The sequence below is a fragment of the Tachypleus tridentatus genome, chromosome 12 (genome assembly GCF_004210375.1).
Source record: "Tachypleus tridentatus isolate NWPU-2018 chromosome 12, ASM421037v1, whole genome shotgun sequence".
Taxonomy (NCBI): Eukaryota; Metazoa; Arthropoda; class Merostomata; order Xiphosura; family Limulidae; genus Tachypleus; species Tachypleus tridentatus.
The window spans coordinates 91,115,230-91,128,129 of record NC_134836.1 but is presented as its reverse complement, the minus strand read 5'-3'; the positions used below and the strand labels follow the sequence as shown (position 1 = coordinate 91,128,129).

The following is a 12,900-nucleotide window of genomic DNA, read 5'->3' as shown; positions in this document are numbered from 1 at the left end:
GTAAAATGTTCGATCGGTAGTGTTAAATATTTTGTTGTCATCAAATACAGTGTACATGACAAACACAGCGTCAAGTGCAAGGAGGACAAGTACCCCACAGCTCTATGCATATAAAATTTATTATTTTAGTAGGTGTCTAGCAGTTTATTTCCATGAATATGTTTTATGTTTATATGTTGATATGGGCTTGTATATTATATATATGTGTGTATATATATATATGTTTAATTGCACCCGTCCCAGAAGTAACGTTCAAATTTAAATTCCTGCGTACGACACTGAACAAGCGTAATGAAAAACAGATAAACTATGACATGATGTTTATGTGAAGACACAAAACCTGACTAATGTATCTGTCCTGCAATATGAATATTTTCCAGGCATTAAAGATGCAATGATCCATCAGCTATGCATTATTGAGTCAACCCCGAAATTATCGACTTATTTTATCTCCGCTGTCTTTGGAATCCAAGTATTCCTGGTACTTTTATGTTTGGCTTGTTCCTAAATGTAAAAATATAAAAAATTACTGAAAAACACCGGGGAAGAAGCTCATCAGCTACGAAAGTGCAATTAATTTATTAATTACATTATTGGTTTGTTTTGTTTGTTTGTTTTGAATTAATCACAAAGCTACACAATGGGCTATCAGTGATCTGCCCACCACGGGTATCGAAACCCGGTTTTTAGTGTGTAAGTCCGCAGACATACCACCGTGCCACTAGGAGCTACATTATAGGTGGTATGACTTTTTTTTTACTGTTATGGTAGTACCATTGATCCCAAAACAGTTTAGTGAATAAATGAGTTAAATTTTCCTGCATGAAGCTTCATTTCTAGGACCAAATAATTTGGTCTGTTTTTTTTTTAATTTCGCGCAAAGTTACAGGAGGACTATCTGCGCTAGTCGTCCCTAATTTTGCAGTTTAAGACTAGAGGGAAGGCAGCCAGTCATCACCACCTACCGCCAACTTTTAGGCTACTCTTTTACAAACGAATAGTGGGTTTGACCGTCAAACTTTAACGTCCTCACGGCCGAAAGGGCGAGCATGTTTTGGTGTGACGGAGATTCGAACCCACAACCGTCGGATTACGTGTCGAGTGCCTTAACCAGTTGGTCATGCCGAGCCGTAAAGAATTTGTGTTTTAAAAGGTAGAAAGTTTAGGCCCGGCATGACCAAGTGGTTAGGTCGTCCAATTCGCAATATGAAGGTCGCAGGTTGAAATACCCGTCATACCAAACATATTTGCCCATTCAGCCGTTGGAACGTTGTAATGTACGGTTAATCCCACTATTTGTTAGTAAAAGAGTAGTGCAAGAGTTGGCAAGGCCTTCACCCAAGTCTTACATTGCTAAATTAGGGACGGTTATCGCAGCTTTGCGCGAAACTTAAAATAATATAAACTGTCCTATTTTGAAAACAGATCTCAAAATTTTCATATGTATAACCTACTTTTTCTCTTCTTTTCTTCCCACAAACAAATAAATGGATTTTTAAAAACTTCTGATAATTCTACAAACAGACTAATATAATAGAAGACAGACTTACTAGTATGTTTCATGTGTGTTTTTCTTAATTATTCAAACTTTTTAAATATTTATTGTTGATAAGAACAAACATTGGGTTTAAAATTACACACACACACACACACCTGTGTTGTCACGTGAAGAGCATAAGTTTTATAAAAATATTTCTCTACAAACCCAAGTACAAACAACATGTACCGTGTCTGAAGCCAGACAACTGCTTGATTCACTAACCAATCCCCATTTCGCTTTCTGACGTTACGGCAATAGGTAACCAATAGAATATCGTGTTTTGCTGGCGTCGAGGAGCAGCTTGTCTCTTACACTCCTGTGGTTTTACGCACTGAAATCGTCGCATGTATCTCACTGTCGATTCCTTAAAGTCGTACCCGTGAGAGCGCCTATATTTCATTCACCAATTCACTGATCGCTAAATATGGTAAGTGGCCTTTTAATATATATATATATTTATTACTAATGATAATGCTAAAAAACTAACGCTAAATATCGACCATGTGTAAACTACTGGGTTAAGAAAGTTGTTGGTTAATGTAAGACGTGTTATGCCTAACTGTTTTTCAGTTTGAAAATGACAAGTTATTGGTGCAGTTTTCATAACGACTGGAAAAATCCTATATCATTTTTGTTCTTTTGAAATACGTAATTTTTCCGTTGACGAAAGTTTGGTAGATAAATAAAGAAACAATAAGGATTTTTTATCCCTATAAATATCCTTCTTTATAGAAGGAAAACAATGCATATATGCTGAAATATTTATTTTAATATTATTGTTGTTATCAATTGTAATTAGGCGTTCTGATCGCTTTTTGAATTTTTGAAAACATAAGTGTCACTTAATAAAAATGTTTGACCTTTTTTGTTTCTATATTGACAGTTTCGGTGTTTTACCGTTTAACTTTACCATGCTTCAAACAATGTTAGTGTACACAAAACGTAAATCAATTTTGACTATAGTGTAAATCCATTTAGCATCATTAAACTCGAGTTCACTCCTTAGAAAAATGCTAACTCCAATGGTGACTGAGCGGAATGTCTGAAGGATATAAACACAAAAAATCGGGACTCCATACTTGCGGTCAGCAGAATACAAATCCGAATCTACTATGTAAACCTATTTTGTATAAACTCATTAAAACGCAATTTTGCAATTTGTTTTTGATAAGATAAAGTTAATGTAAGTCTATAAGTCTAATATAGAGACTAAATACATATGTCTACTTGATAAATGTACTTAACCTGTTTTGTGCCACAAAGATCTGTAATCGGATGTATGTCGAGATTATGCTTTAGAAACGCTTATGTTATTCACCGTTGTAAAAGACAAGTCAGCTAGCCAGCCGCCAGTTTGTCTCCAGTTCATATCGCCAGCACTCACGCCTTAAGTTCTCAGTGGATCGATTAATACATTTAAGGCTTCTAGGTAGACGTATATAAACTCTGCAGCACCAGTTCCATGTGATAAAAATAATCGATTCTGTCTGTGGTGGTGACATAGTTCGAAAGTGATTATTGTGACGATGTCTGAAAGAAACACGCGCACCTATTTTACGACCAGTAATGTGCATAATGAAGCAGTCATTATTAAACTAACTTTACATATCTAGAGTAATGATAGTAAAATAAAAATGTTTATTTATTTCACATTCATATAAATTCGCGTGTTTGGATTAGTTTAAAGAAATTAGTAAAAACAACAACAAAAAAACTCCTCTAGCATTTACACTTTTGTTCAACGGGTTTGGTTTTAAATTTCACGCAAATTTGCACAAGGTTTAGTTGTGCTAGCCGTTCTTACCAACGAATAGTAAAAATGGCTCTCACTTATAATGCCCCGCGAACAGATTGCGACTCAAACATCCTAATCACCAGGTCATGCCAGACTTCGTTCAGTAGGTTTGGTATTTGATGAATTTCGCGCAAGGTTAGACGAGGGTTATCATTGCTAGCCGTCCCTAATTTAGCAGTGTAAGAATAGAGGGAAAGCAGCTAGTCATCACAACAAACCGTCAACAATTGGGCTACTCTTTTACCAACAAATAGTGGGATTGACACTCATATTATAACGCACTCACGGCTGAAAGGGCGGGCGACCATGTTTGGCGGGACGAGGATTCGAACCCATGGCCCTGTTATTACGACTCGAGTGCCTTAACCACCTGGCTAGGCTGTTCCTCGTTGAGTAGGACTTTTTGTACTGGTGTATGATGCAGTCTCTAATTTCTCAATGTGTCATTAAGTGGTATATATTTATAATATTAATCATTAAACTTCAATTACACTAACTAAAGGACACTGAAAGAGCAGTATTCTGGATTCACTGTTGAATATGATATTTCTCAATATTACGATCGGTTTTTTTATTACGATTGATTTCAAATAATGAATACTTTTAAATACATAAGTTAAAACGTGAAGCGATGTTTTATTATTACTTTTAATCACTTACAAACTCCATACATTCAAAGATCTTAAACTTGATATATTCAAAACTAGTCAATGATTTCACATTTAAAACATACAACAATGTAATTCGTTAAAGATAAGACAGTTGATTATTCATACTTATGTTACCAAGGTGATCTAACTTTGTTTTTCTTCTTCTTTTTTATCCTACAGAGGGCCGTACTGTAGATAATGAAAACATTTGAAGGACATGTATTAATATTAATATAACTTACAATAATACAGAGTGAAATTGTCTACAGGGTGGGCCGTAAGTCCCTACCCATCCATATATCTTATGTATCCAGTGTATCTGTGTGCTGTCCCTCATTCTCGCTGCATAATATTATGCACAATACGCTCTTCAAGTGTAAATAGGCTTACATCGGCCATATTTCTCTGTAATCATGTAATTTATAATACATGCGTAGTTGAATATAGCATAATAACATATGGATGGGTAGTGACTTACGGGCCACCCTGTACAAAGTCGATCTTGGTCACGTGGTTCAGAATGTGTGCTCGACATGGCGTCATACGGTAGCAGCAATCGGACAGTTTTGACCCCGCTGATATAGCCTATGCACTAGTGATTATAATCATATCTGAGAGCAGCTAATTTATAAACTAACCAGCTGTTTCCCTATGATATTATTATCTTAATTAGCTGAAATATTAACTAAAAATAGAATCCAAAGTTTAAAATATCCTGAATAAATATCCAATGATATTAACAAGTTTGTTGTTTTCTAAATATAATTATGGTTAAACCTAAGCTAATTATTCTGTTAATTTGAGTAATAAGAATCTACGAGTGTAAACCAGTAATGTTATTCTAACCATTCAACTTAATCGTTTTAAACTGAATATCTTTTTCTGTGTTATTGAAACTAGTATATTTTTCGATTATAGACTGCTATAACAATGAAAATGAAATTCTTTATATGGAAGAACTAAAGAGGAAAGTATGTGTCAGGCCTAGGGATGGCCAGGTGGTTAAGTTACTCGATTCGTAATCCAAGGGTCGTGGGTTCGAATCCCTGTTACTCCAAACATGCTTGCCCTTTCAGCCGTGGGGGTGTCATAATGTGACAATCAATCCCACTATTCGTTGGTAAAAGAGTAGCCAAAGTGTTGGCGGTGGGTGGTGATGACTAGCTGCCTTCCCTCTAGTCTTACACTACTAAATCAGGGACGGCTAGCACAGATAGCCCTCGAGTAGCTTTGTGCGAAATTCAAAAAACAAACAAACAAACAAAACAAACAATGCATAAAATTCAAAAGAAACCAAATTATGTGTCTATTAGTGCTCGGAATTATTTATTTTTTTTAATACTGAGAGTGATCTATGGAAAGGTAAAATTGAGTGCTAGCCGAGAAGGGAAAGTCATATTCAATGTTTTATCTGTAAAGCTTTTTCGTAGCATTAGATACACGTACCACCAGATTACACAAACATTTAATATTATCACGTTGGGTGAAGAAAACAATTTGTTTATCATATTTCCCTAAAACATTAGTTATACATAGTTATACATCAACACTTTATCATTTGTAAGTATCAGGTCATCTCTTAAGTAATGTCCGATTTTAGGTTCAGAAAAAGAGAAAGGATTTCAAACACTTTCAATGTTATTTAATCAATAATGTATGTTCCTTTACTATTAATTACTTCTTGCCAACGATTCACAAGCTTCTGAATGGCACTTTTATAAAATTCTTGAGGTTCGGAGGAAAAGAATCTAGAGAAGGTAGTTTTGACATCTTCATGTATTCCAAGCTCTTTTCTATCAAGATAGTTCTGCAAACTTCGGAATATATGATAATCAGATGGGACAATGTCTGGAGAATAAGGAGGATGTGGAATTTTTTCAGTCTAGCTCTTCAGTCTTTGCAGATGTGATCCTTGCTGTATGGGGTCGTACATTGTCTTGGTGTAACACAACACCTTTACAATTGATCAAAACAGGCTTCATTTCTTTCAGTGTAACATACAAGCGCTCTAACTGTTGACAACAGAAGTCTGATGTAATCGTTACATTGAGTGGCAGCAACTCAAAGTGGATCACAGCAACAATATCTCACTAAGTACTTAATAATACTTTCTTAGGATGGAGGTCTATTTTGGGCTATGCACTGAGACATTGTTTGCGGCGCTTACCATGTTTATAAAATATCCATTTTCATCTCCAAGTCACTGAAAATGTCCAAACAATGTGAGTTACATTCACGAGAATGCGGAAAAGTGCAAATTTTCACTCTTGATCTAAGGTTGGCTTCTGTCAAATCAGACCGCCCTCGTATAGATTCGCGCGAAATAAAATTAAAAAAAAAGACATTATGAGAACGCTTCACAACAGACGTCGCATTAACCATTAGGCTTAATCACATTGTGCTGAAAAACTAATTAGTGCGGACATCCGACTGGACACGAACGTGTAGGTGAACTGTGTAGATTTACTGTGTGTAAATAATTGCTACTATTTGTGAGGATACGAGAGGCAATATCTGTGGCGATTATAGCTGCTTTCAACCAATGAAAGTTTAACCCTCATCTTGTGACGTGCTGGTTAGATATTCACACCATGCGGCGGAGAAGTATATATTGGAAAATTAATAAAAACTACTAACTGGATATTCCTGTTTTTAATCATAGGTTTTAACTCTTGAAATTTGGTAAAAATACGAAATGTGGTTTACTCTCTGTATAAATCACGAAAACTCATGTTCCACTACTTGCTACTGCAAACGAAATCCAGATTGAACATTCACTTACGTAATATGTTATCAGTTTATTTAAAGCCCGCCATTACGTTCAAATGCAATACAGTAGCTCAATGATAGGCTTAAGAAAACGATGTTGATTACTTATGGTTTTCGTATTTCTTTGTAGGTAGGTTAGTAGTCGGATGAGACGTTGAATTTCACGTTGGTATACTGCTATACAGAAAGTTGTGTATATTATCCCGCAGAAGCCGCAAAGACGAAATTTAGGTTAAAATAATAATAATTATATATAGATGTATATCTGGAGAGTGAAGGTCATTTTTTCTAAATGTTTTTATCAAAATGATAAGTTTAAGGACTTAGGTGATAAAAGTTGGAGTTCGAAGCCCGGATGAGAATAAGCGCAGATGGTCCATTATATAGCACTGTGTACAAATCAAACATTAATCAGATAAAAGTCTGCTCAGTGATTAAGTAAAAGGGTGAGAGTTTTCAAATATTGATTGGCTAAACCTATACATATGATTATGTAAAACCATAAGTTTTGATAATAAAAATCGCTTAGAAATGAAATAAAACCGTTATAACATACATTAACCTTGCTATATTATGAAAAAAACGCTTGGTTCAGAGTGCACTTAAATACGGGTTTAAGTTAAAAAGCAACAAGGTAGGGCTTCAAATGATAGCTCGAGGATGGTAACTAGTTGTTTAACTACAAAAGAACAATGATAAAGCAAAACAAAACACGATCGTAGATGACATTGTTGCAAACATTCTCTGATTAGAGTTTGTTTAAATATTATTTCTAGACTAGCCAAAGCAAGTTACTATAGCACTTATATTTTTGTTTTATAAAATAATTATTTCAATATTTGGATACACCAGTAATACGTACGTGCTTGGTGAACCAACATTTTTTTCATTTCTCGAGTCGTCGTCGAACGAACGACTTTCTAATTTATTGGTGCCATTCTGAAGAACTATGTTCATTATATACATGTTCAATTATGTTATCAACAACTATATAGAAAATTTGGGATTGGAAGCAGTATACCGTAACTAAAAATTCTATTTTAGTCTGACTTATTTAAAGAAAAACGTACGATTTTTTTCCAGTGTGAGTGTATTAGCATCAACGTTGGGAATTAGTAAAAATGTTATTTTGGTCTGAATTTTTTAAAGAATATGTTCGATTTTTTTTCTAGCGTGAGTGTATCAGTATCCACGTTGGACAGGCTGGAGTTCAGATGGGCAATGCCTGCTGGGAACTTTACTGTTTGGAGCACGGAATCCAGCCTGATGGACAAATGCCTAGTGACAAAACCATAGGTGGTGGAGATGACTCCTTTAACACTTTCTTTTCGGAGACTGGAGCAGGGAAACACGTTCCTCGAGCTGTGTTCGTAGACTTGGAACCAACAGTAGTTGGTAAATCCGCAATTATTGTTCTTTCAAGTCAAGATTCTATAAATCATCCTTTTCTCCACAAAATAAATATTCAATAATTTTATTCAAGTGGTAGACATTACCGAGGTCAATAGCGTGGTTATCTAACCTTGGCTCATAGAAGTAACGTGTTGATGGTTTATATCTAATTTCATTAGTTTATATTTTAATTCTTTGTTCACTCTGTTCTTATTCATTTCTTGCCCTGAGGTAAACTAGAAATATCGCGAACCTGGACCACGATTTTATACATATAACATTTTGTCACGAACCTGGACCACGGTTTTATACGTATAACACTTTGTCACTAACCTGGACCTCAGTTTTATACATATAACACTTTGCAAAGTATGAAAAGTTATTTGAGTAACTATTTATGAAGAATCTATTTAGAAGTAAAGTATAGATTATTTAGTAATTTATCTAAGAAAACTGTATTACTGCTCGTTATTAAATAACTTAATCACTAAGTATCAGACAGCAGGTATTGTATGTTCTAATATTTTGTTTCGTTCGATAATAACTACAAATATCACTTTTATTTCATACTAATTTCCATTGGATAGCTTGTCTAATATATAGAATAATATTATAAAATGTGTTAATAAAATGCTTTCCACAATCCAGACGAAGTTAGGACTGGAACGTACCGTCAACTGTTCCACCCCGAGCAACTTATCACTGGTAAGGAAGACGCTGCTAACAACTACGCCAGAGGTCACTACACTATTGGTAAGGAACTCATTGACTTGGTGCTGGACAGGATTCGGAGGTTATCCGATATGTGTACGGGCCTACAAGGCTTTCTAATTTTTCATAGCTTTGGTGGAGGCACCGGATCTGGTTTCACTTCTCTACTAACGGAGAGACTCTCCGTAGACTACGGCAAAAAGTCCAAGCTGGAATTCGCTATCTATCCAGCTCCGCAGGTGAGTTAATTACGTAATTATCCAACAAGAAAAGAAGGCGTAGTTCAACTATATGAGTACTGTTATTACTCAGGTAACTTAAATTTTGCTTTAACGATAGTTATATCATTACCACCTAACCATATATCGTTTTTGAATAAATCTCTTACTTTTACGAATTTCGCGCAAAACGACTCGACGGCTGTCTACTCTGGTGTTCTTTATTTTAGAAGTGAAAGACCAGCCAACATCACCTTTCTCTGACTCCTATTTACCAAAGAAAAGTGGAACTGACAGCCGTGAGAGCGTTAGAACGTTACGATCAATCCCACTATTCGTTAGTAAAAGAGGTGGTGGTAGGTGGTGATGACTAGCTGCCTTCCTTCTGTAACCCGCTGGTACAGCAGTAAGTCTACGGACTCAAAACGCTAAAATCAGGAGTTCGTTTTCCCTCGGTGGACTCAACAGATAGCCCTCTGTGGCTTTACAATAAGAAAACACACTCAACACACACACACATGCCTTCCCTCTAGTCTTACACTGCTGAATTAGAGATAGTTAACCCTCATGTAGCTTTGCGCGAATTTCAAAAACAAAATATTTTCAACTGATCCTCAAATAAATTTACATGTGAAATACAGGAAGAAACCTCTGTTTAAACTGATAAGATTAATAACTGACACCAGTAAAATGATTGTAATATAGTATATATTGTATTAAACAAAACGTTTCGTTGTTTATAGTGAAATCAGTTGTGTTTCGGTAACTATTACAGGTGTTTCTGTAAACATAATATGTATAACTAATAACAAAGTAATGATAATTCGTGCCTTGCTATATATATCATTCTGAGTTTTCATATTAATACTTGTATCGGCGCTTCATGACTCAAAGTCTTTAAGCTATAATGTTTCAATTGAGGTGTTCATCTACATTTTCAGGTCTCTACAGCTGTTGTGGAACCTTACAACTCCGTTCTGACGACTCATACCACCCTGGAGCACTCAGATTGTGCATTTATGGTGGACAACGAAGCCATCTACGACATCTGCCGACGCAACCTGGACATCGAACGTCCCACTTACACAAACCTGAATCGTCTGATTGGGCAAATTGTGTCATCCATTACGGCATCTTTACGGTTTGACGGAGCTTTGAATGTTGACTTGACAGAATTCCAAACCAATCTGGTACCTTACCCCAGGTATATTTATAAAATATCTATATCATGAATCGTTATTGGTAATTTATTCGAAGTAAGACACAAGACGAATACGCGTCGTTCCGTAAAGACAAAACGAAGATAATACAGGTTCTTTTGTCAACTTTATCTAAATACTTCCACTAATGTTTGAAATTTAGTAGAATAAGAGTCAACTGATTCACCAAGCTTCGTTTGTAAAATGTCATTTATTTCGCTTGTTTCTTTATAATTAAGCACAGAGCTACACAATGGGATATCTATACTCTGCCCACCACGGGTATCGAAACCCAGTTTATGGTTTCTAACATTGCAGTTCCACTAAGATGGAACAATGTTATTTATGTTATAAAGTTTATATCTTCTGGTAAAAGTAGTTTTGTTGGTTTTTGTTACTCTATAAAATTATTAAAACAAAATATCTGCCTTTACAGGTTTTATAAATCTAGGTTCTTAAGTCAAGCATTTTTGATGGGGCCCAGCATGGTTAAGACACTCGACTCGTAATCCGAGGGTCGCAGGTTCGAATCCCCGTTATACCAAACAAAATTTATATCCAATTTATACCTAAGTTAGGGATGACTAGCACAGATATTCCTCGAGTAGCTTTGTGCGAAATTCAAAACAAACCAAACAAATTGTCTTGTATTTTCTCTACAAAATATATATGTATTAACAGAGAAAAAATATAATGCAACATAATAAACGGCGGTTAAAATTATGATTTAAAATTTAACGATTAGACAGAGTACATCTCTTGTTCAATCTTCTCTGAAAATTTGCACAGAATTCATTTTCCATTGGCAACGTATGCTCCAGTCATATCCGCAGAGAAAGCTTACCACGAACAGCTTACTGTGTCCGAAATTACCAACGCCTGCTTTGAGCCATCCAATCAAATGGTCAAATGCGATCCACGTCACGGAAAATACATGGCTGTCTGTTTACTGTACCGTGGTGATGTCGTTCCTAAAGACGTAAATGCTGCCATAGCCACCATTAAAACCAAGAGAACCATTCAGTTTGTGGATTGGTGCCCAACAGGATTCAAGGTATGTTTAAAACTGGTATTTTTTGTTATCCACATTAAATGCAACAGAAAATTGTGTAGATATATATTGTACTAGGGGTCGTTATCGCACTTGCAAAGATTGGCTATTCAATATTTACGAACCACTTTTACTACTAAGTATCATTGTATACATCAAAAACAATGTGTGAGCTACCATCACTCGTTTCTTTGTCTTTTTTACTATTTAGCAACTGAAAACATAACAAAAACTCGAAACAAGAGAAATAAATTTTGCTTGAACTTTTATTGACCCCAATAAAAATGTACATATTGCTATTCCAAACAAAATGTTTTTGTTTTCAAATTTTGCTTTCCACAAAACAGTTGATGGCATGCATTAATAAACTACAAACACGAAGCGCTAAACTGAGAAGAAACAAAACAATAAAAACAAACAAAAATCAAACCTTTATATAAAGTATTTTGGAAAATATTATAAAATCCTTTGCACAAACATTAATAATAATGAAATATAATAAAGAATAAGGTTTCAGCATGAAACTTTGTCAAAGAAAATTTCGTTTTCTCTTCACTGTTTATTATTCTTATTTTATAATAGGTGGGAATCAATTACCAGCCACCAACAGTTGTTCCAGGTGGGGATTTGGCCAAAGTCCAGCGTGCTGTATGTATGTTGTCCAACACAACAGCTATTGCTGAAGCCTGGGCTAGACTTGACCACAAATTTGACCTCATGTATGCCAAGAGGGCTTTTGTTCACTGGTATGTTGGAGAAGGTATGGAAGAAGGAGAATTTTCCGAAGCACGTGAAGATTTGGCAGCTCTAGAAAAGGACTATGAAGAGGTGGGAGTGGACTCAGCTGAGGGGGAGGGTGACGGCGAGGAGTACTAATTATGTCTTGTTTTTTGTCTTTTAAATTATTTATTTGAGTGAACTATTGTCTTTGATTAACCAATTGGTTGTTTGTTTTTTATACACAGATCTCTGCTATGGTAGTCAATTTTGATCAATGTCTAATACGTGGTGGTTTCAAAAATATTCGTGTAAGCCATTCAAAATTGTGAAATTCTAATTAAAATGTGTGATTAAAACTGTCTCGATACTTTTCTGTTTCTACGAAAACATACTTTTTTTTTAATTTACATACCAGAACGTTCTATTATTTAATGAAGCGCACCAAATGAAAGTAAACAGAAGTCCCTCCCAAACAAGTCTTTGTAATTTCGATGTATATTTATGGTTTTAAATAAGCCAGAGGCACAACAGACGTATATTTATCAAAAAAAGTTAAGACACATTGCGTTGCTTAATGCGATCGTATTATTATTTTAAAACGTATTCTACAACATAAGGTTCACACTTTGAATAAATTTTACGTTTATCGTATAAAAATTACATAAAATAAAGTTTAGTTAACATCAAAATAAGCGTATTTAATACAAAACCGTGAGTGGAATTATTTTCTTGTTTTTCATTTTGACTCGTTTTGTACATTTCAAAATGAACATTTATTTAATCAACAAATTTTAATTATTATCTACAGACACCACAGAATAAAAAAGTTACGATTCACATCCAGGTATTCCGGTG

At 35.1% G+C, this 12,900-nt stretch overlaps 1 protein-coding gene across 1 annotated transcript; it reads left to right on the top strand.

The window, feature by feature from the left end:
* Positions 1 to 1,809: 1,809 nt before the first annotated feature.
* Positions 1,810 to 12,405, top strand: LOC143233980 (tubulin alpha-1 chain). The gene is made up of 6 exons (XM_076470937.1): positions 1,810 to 1,967; positions 7,927 to 8,149; positions 8,795 to 9,096; positions 10,017 to 10,279; positions 11,064 to 11,328; positions 11,908 to 12,405. Exons 1-6 carry the CDS (start codon positions 1,965 to 1,967, stop codon positions 12,199 to 12,201), a joined length of 1,350 nt encoding a protein of 449 aa, XP_076327052.1. The 5' UTR covers positions 1,810 to 1,964; the 3' UTR covers positions 12,202 to 12,405.
* The last annotated feature ends 495 nt before the right edge of the window (positions 12,406 to 12,900 follow it).

Bases quoted from the DNA above. Each gene is read 5' to 3' on its own strand.
- LOC143233980 (XM_076470937.1), top strand. The intron at 8,150-8,794 runs GTAAATCCGCAA...TCCACAATCCAG, and splicing joins CTTGGAACCAACAGTAGTTG to ACGAAGTTAGGACTGGAACG. The intron at 9,097-10,016 runs GTGAGTTAATTA...CTACATTTTCAG, and splicing joins CTATCTATCCAGCTCCGCAG to GTCTCTACAGCTGTTGTGGA.